The following is a 10120-nucleotide window of genomic DNA, read 5'->3' as shown; positions in this document are numbered from 1 at the left end:
AAGTTAACTAAAAAGATAAAAACCATTAACAGATCACACTTTCTCTTCATTAAAAACTAAAACAACAAAACTTCCAATTTTGCATTCGGAACTTTACCTAGCTTCCTTCACTCTAAGAACCAAAAAGCCTAGCCACTCATCCTCTAGGAAAACATCCTCAGAGTTTGATTTGCTAGAAATAAAATAAAAGAGAAAACAAAATGAGAAGGTAAGGCAGAGCAAAAGCTTTGTGTATTACTTTCTTAAAACTATATAAAGTTGGTCTCCGAGAAAAACTCCTGAGAGATTCATATATATTACAAAAAGATATTTCTAGAGAGGTTGTTTACCCTTCCTTCTTACTTCCTGACTGAGGAATCCTATGATTAGTGGATTACAAGGAGAAAATAGGGATTTATACAAAAATATCTGAAGAAAAGATCTAACAAAGTCGGTCGCAAATATCTGGGATTACACAGGTGGATTTCGCAAGTTGAAACATGACTTGCGAAAAATTCGCAAGTTGAAACATGACTTGCGAAAATTTCGCAAGTTGAAATTGTCCATTTCACAAATTGAACTTTGATTTTGCAAGTTGAATTTGTGATTTTGCAACTTGCAAAATTTTCTTTCAACTTGGTGCGGTTGTCTTCCAATGGTCATAACTTCTTCATTTTAGCTCCGATTTCCACACCGTTTGAAGCATTAGACTCCTGACTTCCCAAGCGTTGAAACAATATAAAGTTGTATAAAATGGACTCCAAGAAGTGCTCAAAATGTTTCCTGAAGCTGCTCTCCTCTTGAATTTCTTCATGTTAGATTCCTCTCTCTGTTTTTCCTCCTTGCATTCTCGATTGGCTTTGGAAAAGGACTACGAAGCTCCAAAGCATGGATTCTTCATGTAAATGAGCTTCCATTTGCTTTTCCATGGACTATATAGAGCTCTCCCTCATTCTTGGATTGCTTTGGTGATAAAAAACTATTAAAAACACCAAAACTTGCCACAATTTAATTAGAAACACTTGCAAGGGTCCTTAACATGTCAATTGAGTTAAAAGGTAATAACTACTACTCAAAAGTGTTTAAAAGAGTTAATTACAAGCTATAAAATAGCACTTTTTGAGTAGTAATCAAGTAGCCATGGATTTCTATCAAACCATGACTACCTGAGACATCCCGAACCCTACTACCATCCATTTCATCATTGATGGATGCCAGGGTATCCTAGAGGCTAGGCACATTGCTGAGGCTCTTCATATTCCATATGAGCCAGTGGACCCAGCAGACTTCAGAGAGTGGTCCCTTTTATCTCAGTGGGACATGGTTCGTATCCTATCCAGAGGGACCTCTTCAGATTCATACGTTATTCGTAAGGAGCTTCCATATGGGATGCTCCTAGTAGATGTTTTGCTGCGGTTCAACATTTTCCCTCTACAACATCTAGTGCAGAGGCGAGGAGCCATCCTAGATGCATTATTTAGGATATGTGAAGGCTTTTATTTTGGGCCACATCACCTGATTATGGTGGCTCTCCTCCACTTTGAGGAGAAGGTGCATAGGAAGAAGCTACAACGAGCCGACCACATTCAACTATTATTTCCAAGGCTGCTTTGTCATGTATTGGAGCACATGGGCTACCCTACTGAGCGTCGCCATCATTGTTGAGAGCATCACTCTCGAAAAATGGACACAGTTGGCAGGTTATTCAGTACTTGTAGTAGAGCCACCACAGGGTGAGGAGGCACCGCAGGATGAGCATTCCACAGACTCTATACCACATGCCCCTATACCACCTATGCCTGAGGCCACATCTACTGTTCCACCACCTACACCTCCTGTTCCACTAGCTACATCTTCCACATCGGAGCCTTTCATGACCATATCTGCCACAGAGTTTCGTGCCATGGTACATTTGTTCCAAACATTGACTACTACACATAATGCTTTATTTTAGTAGATGGAGGCGATGCGTGTGTAGCTAGACCAGCATACTGTCATCCTTCATCAGATACAATAGCATCTAGGTATCTTGCCACCACCTCAGGCTGACATTCTTGGCCCATCAGAGCTTGTAGCTCCAACCGAGGATGCCACCACAGCCGAGGCCCTGATTCAGACTACATAATAGGCTACCATAGATCCATCATCCTCACATGATCCAGCCACCAGTTGATCATATCTTTATCTTTTGTATTTACTTATTATAGTACTAGTTATAGTGTTTTACTTAGATGTCTTATAACTTGGGATTTGATGTATTACATGATTATATTCCATATTGTACTTTTCCAGAGTAATATATAGACATAATTTCTTATTATATTTGCCATTTCTCTATTTCCTCTACTCATTACTCGTTTTTTTTTTTTTTTTTTTTGAATCATGTGGTTTCTCCTATTCGACTCAGAGTCAATTCAACTCAGGAGGTACCACTTCCTCTCTTTTTGTTCAATCGCTCTTGCCACATTGAGGGCAATGAAGATCTCGGTTAAGGGAAGAGTTGAGGAAGGAAGTATTGTTAATAATATTAGGTTAATTTTCTAATTTAGTTGTTTTTGCTTAAATTTTGAAATTTTTGTTTAATTTTAAAAGTTTTTTACTCTACTCTTTGTGATTATTAAGGAAAATTTTCTCAAAATGAAATGGGAGAAGTTGAATTCTTATTTTTTTACTTAAAATTTAGAGTTGGTATTATCCTTATTGGACTTGATAAATTACTGAAACTCCTATTGAATGCAACCTTATTTCTTCCACTCTAATCTTACCACACACTGTGCACACTAGGTTCCGGTTATAAGATGAAAAACTATTTTAATCCCCTTGACTTAGGAAAATTTCAACTTGGTTTTTCTTTGACCTCGTTTTAATAGTGTTGGGACACCTTGTGAAAGGCCAATGAGCCTTTAGAAAAAAAGAGACAAGAACAAAGTGTTATGCTTGCTTTGAAACCCGAGCAAGGTCCGAGGGGTATATGGTGAAAATCTTTAAAACCTAGTTCCCTAAGCCTTTATTGGTTGGGAGTCACTGACCTCAATGCTCGTTACAAGGGTGAATAGGTGGAGTTTAACATATTGTAGGTGCTTGGGTATTAAGTTTTTCAAATTCAAAAGTCCGAGGTAAAATCTAAAGAGTTAATGGTTGAAAGATCCTTAAAGCTTGATGCTCTAAACCTTGATTGGTTGAGAGTCATCGATGGACCCCGTTACATGGACACTTTAGAAAACAATACCTTTAGCATTCCACTCCTATAATGAAAAAAATTTTGAAATAAAAGAGGTGCGTTCCTAGCCTATTTTTTGGTTGGTCAGTTGGCTAAGTTTTGAAAAAGGACTAGGTTAAGGAGAAAGAGTATAGTTTGACATACTATTTTTGGAAGCTAATAAATAACACATAGATTTTTGTGAAAGAGTAAGCATTGGACCTTTGGGACTGGAATTTCTTTTGATAGTAATTTGCATAATGACTACTCTTTATAAATTGTAAATGAGCAAGTGATTTGATAACCCCTGTTGAAAGTTGAGACTTGATTCTTTGATGTTCTATGGGAAAGTATGTTTCAAATCATGCCACTTGAAAAATTTTTGGAGTAATCAACATGATTTCGTAAATTATGTACTGTCTAATTTTTGTTTTTCTCTTCTTCATTGCTAAGGGACTAGTAATATGTCGGTTGGGGGGAGTGATTACTACTCAAAAAGTGTTATTTTATAGCCTGAAATTAACTCTTTTCACACACTTCTGAGTAGTAATTAATACCTTTTAACCCAATTGGCACATTAAGGACCTTTGCAAGTACACTAATCAATTTTTGGTAAGTTTTGGTGTTGTTAAATAGCTTTTTGATCATTAAAATGAGCCAAGAATGAGGAAGGACTTTGTTTCGTTCATGGCAAAGCTAGTTGAAGCTCAAAACATAAAGAATCCAAGTCTTGGAAAGCTTCGAAGCCTTTGCCAAATCAATCAAGTGAGCAAGGAAGAGAATCAGAGAAAGAATCTAACATCCAACAATTTTGCAACCCACCTTTCAACCTTGCGAAATTTTCGCAAGCTTGCGAAATGGCTAAGAGGAGTGAATGCTACAGGACAGAGAGCGAACAAAGCTGAAGGAATTTCGCAAGCCCTTTTTCCCCTTGCGAAATTTTCACAAGCCCCTTTTTGCCTTATGAAACTGGTGAATGTGAATTGCAAAAGGCTTGTGAAACCATAACTGAAGAAAAACAATTTCGCAACCTCGTGAAATTCCCCTTGTGTAATTTTCATATATTTTCCTGTCGACTCCATTAGATTTTTGTTTGTAGATATTTTGTGTAATTACCCATTCTCTCCTTGTAATTAGCCGAACATATTTTTAGATATTGTAATCAGCTGAAGATCTTTTGTTTTTATATATTTAGGATATTCTAGTAAGGGGTTGCAAATATCTCACTATATATGTCTTAGAATATCTCCTTTTTGTAATATCTCAAGAGCTAGGAATCTCTGAAGCTTGGAAGAAATTCTAAAGAGATCACTTATACATTCTTATTAGTAAGCAAAATACAAAGCCTTGCTCTGCCTTACCTTCTCATTTTGTCTTTTATTTTCTTTCTAGCCAAACACCATCTGGGGATGTTTTCTCAGAGGATGAGTGGCTAGGCTTTTTGTTTCTTGGAGTAAATGAAGCTAGGTAAGGAATCCGGATACAAAAATGGGAGTTTTCCTTGTTTCGATTTAAATGAAAGGAGGTTGTGACCTGTTAATGGTTTTTATTTTTCTAGTTAACTTAAAATCCCTTAAAATCACCTGGGCCAACACTTGGTAAGCATTTGGACTTAGCCCATAGAGATCCATTAAGTTATCTCTTGCGAGCCTCTAGGAGGTGTTTTAAAGGTAGGATTACTTAGAATAGCCAACACTTGGTAAGATTTTGGACTCCCCGGAGACATCCATTAGTTATCTCTTGCGAGCTTTTGAAAGGCATTCCAAGGTTAAGGACCACCTTGAATGGGCAATACCAGGTGAGAGGTATGAACCATTGAAAGATGAGTCAGTGAGAGGTTTTAGGGTTGAGACCATTAATAGGAATCAACTGTACCATACCGGTTTAGGAAATAACTATAGGTTAAATCCCTAATTCGAGGAAAAGATCTGGAATCTTCCATTTTTGTGTAAGGGACCTGAACCTAGTAACCTGAAATTCCAAGTGTTGGTAGATCGGAGGATTAGCTGCATCCACCAACTCCCCTTGTGTTCGCCGTGGGCGCTTGGGTGAATGCACTATAAGGTTAGGGTATGCGCCTTTCCTACAAGAAATTGCTTTTAGGAGAGTTGGTAGCGCCCGAGGTCCTACAAGTGGTATCAGAGTCGAGGTCATGGGTTCGAACCCCAAGGGTGTCGCTGGGGGGAAATTGTTGGCAGATCAGAGGGTTGGCCACGTCCATCAACTCCCCTTGTGTTCGTCGTGGGCGCTTGGGTGAATGCATTATAAGGTTAGGGTATGCGCCTTTCCTACAAGCAATTTCTTTTAGGAGAGTTGGTACCGCCTTAGGTTCTACAAGACTTGATTGTGAAACCAAGGTTTGGTTAATCTAGATTTTGATGGTAACAAAAAAAGGTTTATAACTAATGATTATATTTCAAGTGTGATTAGGCAAGATGATTTCAAAAGTGGCAATCACAAATACAAATCAAGCCAAGGAGAAATCATGAAGAAGAAGACAACCTCAAAGAGAAGTGTTTTTTTAAGATCCAAGCTTCATAAGATCTCTTTGTAAGGTTGTTGGTGCACTAGGATTTTCATGCATTACATTCTTTACTTATGCACCAAAATCATCCAAGAGTTATTTTGTTTTAAATATTTTAAGAATTGGATGATTTCATGTTTTCAACTAAAACCTTGTGTTAAATGTCTTTCAAACTTGTTTTAAAAGGTTTTAAGTTGAAAACATTGGTTGTTAAGCCAAAAAACGGCTCAATCGGTTGAACTGGGTGAGGAACTGGTCGACCACAAGCTCAACCGATCGAGGTTCGGGTCAACCCCCAGCTCAACCGATAGAGGTCCGAGTTGACCCACAGCTCAACTGGTCGAGGGTGCAAAAAAATTTCTCTTTCTTCTAGAACGGTTGTTCAACCAGTTGAGGTCCAATTGAGATCTTGTCGAGGTCCAACGGTCACCTGCCAATCATTAAATGCTAATGGCTAGTCAACTGGTCGACCCCTAGCTCGACCGGTCGAACCCCCAAACGGCTAGTTTGGTTTTTCTCTTCTATAAAAAGGCTCCAATCTTCATTGTTTAAAAGCTTAACCTTCCCAAACCTTTCTTGATTATATTTGAGCCTTGGAAGAGTGTTTTTTAGTGCACCATTATTCTAAAACTTGCATATCCTTAGTGCACCTTTCAATCCTAGTTTTCTTGTATCATTTGAGCTTAAAGTTCTTATGCTAGGATTTTTGTGAGATTATTTATTTGTAAACCTTTGAGAGGAAGTTTCTCAAGAGTGTGGTATCTCTTGAGAAGTGTAAAGGGTGCTTGGAGCCAAAAGTCCAAGATGGTGAATTGGAACCATGATCTAATTGTATTGCTTGAAGGCTTGGTTTGGAAGCCTTGAATTAGTGCAACCTCAAGCTTGGGATGGAAGTTAGAGGAGAGTAGATGTAGGCCGAGTTGCGCCGAACCACTATAAACTCTTGTGTTTGCATTCTCTCTTCCCTACTCTTTAATTTATATGCAATTGTCTTTATATTGCTTGTTATATACTTGCATATAATTGTCTCTTACATTCACTTAGTTTAAATTTGCAAAAAGAGACCATCACCCTATTCACCTCCCTCTAGGGTGATACCATAGGTTGGATTAGCCTAATTTTCCTAACACCAAGAAACCTTTTCTTTGTAACTAATCACAGTTACTATTTTTTTGGTTAGCTTTAAACCAACCCTTTTCAACCAATGATTATGTTTTCTTTTAAAGCTAACTTCATGAAGAAAAAACACTATTTTAGTATGTTAAACTAATATCATGTATAATATGAAAATACATTCCTGTGAACGATCCTAGAGCCACTATGCTATGCTAGCTATGCTACCCTAGTTTATGGTGTATTAGGTTTATAAATTTTGTTGATAACTCCCGTATGAGGACTAAATCAAAGAGTACACCAATTGGGGACAAATCACATAGCCAAGGGCTATTGATAGCATCTAGTGCCTTGAGCTCACGAACAAGAGTAACTCATTTCATCCATAACCCTGAGCTTTTAATAACATCCAAAGTCATGAGTTCATGATTTAGAGTCATTTATATCAACCACAACCTAGAGTTATTCATAGCATCTTGAGTCCTAAGCTTAAGACCCAGAGTGGCTCATGTCATTGACATCCTTGAGCTATTCATAACATCTAAAGCCCTGAACGTACTACCTAAACTCATTCATGTCAACCATAGCCTTAAGATGTTTTAGTATCTATGGCCCTTAACTCAAAACCCCGAGTCATTCATGTCATCCACAACCCTAAGCTCATGATTCAGAGTCTTTCATGTCATTAACAACCCAAAGCTGTTCATAACATCTAAAGTCCAAAGCTTACGACATAGACTCATTTATGTCAACCATTGCTGAGAGCTGCTTATATCATATAAGCCTTGACTTGACGACTTAGAGTCATTCATGTAAACCACCGCCCAGAGCTGTTCATAGCATATAGGCCCTGAACTCATGAAACAGAGTTTAAGTGAATCATAGCCTAACATTGTTCATAGCATCTGGAGCCATGTGCTCATGACCTAGAGTTGCCTATGTTATGCATAGACTTAAGCTATTCATAGCACCTAGAGCCTTGAGCTCATGACCTAGAGTTGTTCATGTCAAACATGACGCTAAGCTGTTCATGGTGTCAAGAGCCTTAAGCTCACAACCTATAGTCTTTTATGTTACTGGCAGCCCTGAGCTATTAATAACATTTAAAGCCCTAAGCTCATAACTAGGAGTCATTTATGTCAACCACAACCCAATGTTGTTCATAACATTTTGAGTCTTGAGCTCCGACCTAGAGTAGCTGATGTTATCCACATCCTTGAGCCATTATTTACACCTAGAGTCCTCATCTCATGACATGGAGTCGTTCATGTCAACCATAGCCCAAAGCTGTTCATAGCATCTAAACCCTTGACCTCATGACTTAAAGTCTTTTGTATCATCAATAGCCCTAAGTTGTTCATAGCATTTAGAGCCCTAAGATCATGACATAGAGTTGTTCATGTCAACTAAAACCCAGCACTGTTCATTGCAACTAGAGCCCTAAGCTCATGCCCATAGTAGCCTGTGTTATCCATAGCCCTCCACTGTATATAGCAACTAGTCCATTGAGCTCATGACCAAGAGTCATTCATGTCAACCAGAACTCTTAGTTGCTCATAGTGTCTAAAGCCCTAAGCTCATGTCCTAGTCTTTCATGTCATCAACAACCATGATTTGTTCATAGTATTAAGAGTCATGAGCTCAAGACCCGGAGTCATTCATTTCAATCATAACCTAGAGTTGTTCAAAGCATCTTGAGCTCTAAGCTCACAAGCAAGACAAGTTCATTTCATCCATAATCCTAATCTATTAATAGCATCTAGAGCCCTAAGCTCATGACCTAGAGTCATTCATGTCAGCCATAACCTAGAGTCGTTCACAGCATTTAGAGCCTTGAGCATAAGACCCAGAATGACTGATGTCATTAATAACCCTGAGTGTTCATAACATCTAGAACCCTGATCTCAAGACCTAGAGTCTTTTATGTCATTGATAGCCCTGAGCTGTTCGCAACATCTAGAACTCTGAGTCCATGACATAGAGTTGTTCATGTCAAGTACCACCTAAAGCTATCTATAGCATTTAAAGCCTTGATCTCACAACCCAAATTAGCTCATGTCATCGACAACCCTGATTTCTTCATAGCATTTAAAGCCTTGAGCTCAAGAGTCATTTATGTCAACCATAACCCAAAGTTGTTCATATCATCTAGTGTCTTGAGCTCACGAACTAGAGTACCTCATGTCATCGACATCCTTGAGTTGTTAATAGCATATAGTGCCCTAAGCTCACAACTCGGATTCATTCATTTCAATCACAACCTAACGTTGTTCATAGAAATTAAAGCCTTAAGCTCACAACCCGTAGTCATTCATTTCAACCATAGTGTAGAGTTGTTCATAGAATCTAGAGCCTTGACCTCACGATTTAGAGTAGTCCATGTCATCCATAACCCTAACTTGTTAATAGCATCTAGAAACATGAGCTTATGACATAGAGTTATTCATGTCAACCACAGCCTAATGTTGTTCATCACATTTAGAGCCTTGACCTCATAACTAAGAGTATCCCATGTTATTCATAACCCTTGGTTGTTCATAGCAACTAGATCCTTGAGCTCACGATCGAGAGTCATTCATGTCAACCATAACCCTGAGTTGTTCATAGTATCTATAGTGTTGAGCTCATGACCCATAGTCTTTCATGTCATTGACAACTCTAAGTTGTTCATAGTATCAAGAGCCATGAGCTCACGACCTAAAGTCGTTCATCTCAACCATAGCCCAAATTTGTTCATAGAATCTAAAGCCCTGAGCTCATGACCTAAAGTACCTCATGTCTTTCACAACCCTGAAACTCACGACTAGGAGTCGTTCATGTCAACCACAATCTAGAGTTGTTCATAACATTTAGAGCCTTGAGCTCAAGACTTAAAGTAGCTAATGTCATCTATAGCACTGAGTTGTTCATAGCATCTAGAGCCATGAGCTCACAACTCGAAGTCTTTCATGCCAACCATATCGTAGAGCTATTTATTGCATCTAGGGCCCTAAGCTCATGACCTAAAGTCGTTCATATAATCGATAACTCTGAGTTGTCCATAGAGTCTTAAGCTCTGAGCTCATGACCAGGAGTCATTAATGTCAACCATAACATAAAGTTGTTCATAACATCTAAAGCCTTGAGCTCACGAGCCAGAGTTGTTCATGTCAACCACTGCCTAATGTTGTTCATAGCATTTAGAGCCTTTAGCTCATAACCCAAAGTAGCCCATGTCATCCACAACCCTCAACTATTTATAGCAACTAGTGTACTGAGCTCACAACCAATAGTCGTTCTTGTCAACTAGAACTCAGAGTTGTTCA

At 38.6% G+C, this 10120-nt stretch overlaps 1 protein-coding gene across 1 annotated transcript in view; it reads left to right on the top strand.

Annotated features, from left to right (window-relative positions):
• Positions 1 to 1594: 1594 nt before the first annotated feature.
• The window catches only part of LOC117909766 (lysine-rich arabinogalactan protein 19-like), a 31417-nt gene continuing 22891 nt past the window's right edge, over positions 1595 to 10120 (top strand). Inside the window, exon 1 of the mRNA XM_034823822.1 lies at positions 1595 to 1885. Coding sequence (XP_034679713.1) covers positions 1595 to 1885 — 291 coding nt within the window. The remainder of the gene's footprint in view (positions 1886 to 10120) is intronic.

This window comes from Vitis riparia, unplaced genomic scaffold, assembly GCF_004353265.1.
Source record: "Vitis riparia cultivar Riparia Gloire de Montpellier isolate 1030 unplaced genomic scaffold, EGFV_Vit.rip_1.0 scaffold322_pilon_pilon, whole genome shotgun sequence".
Classification (NCBI taxonomy): Eukaryota; Viridiplantae; Streptophyta; class Magnoliopsida; order Vitales; family Vitaceae; genus Vitis; species Vitis riparia.
Note: the sequence above shows the minus strand (reverse complement) of the source record. Positions and strands in the feature narration are given on the sequence as shown.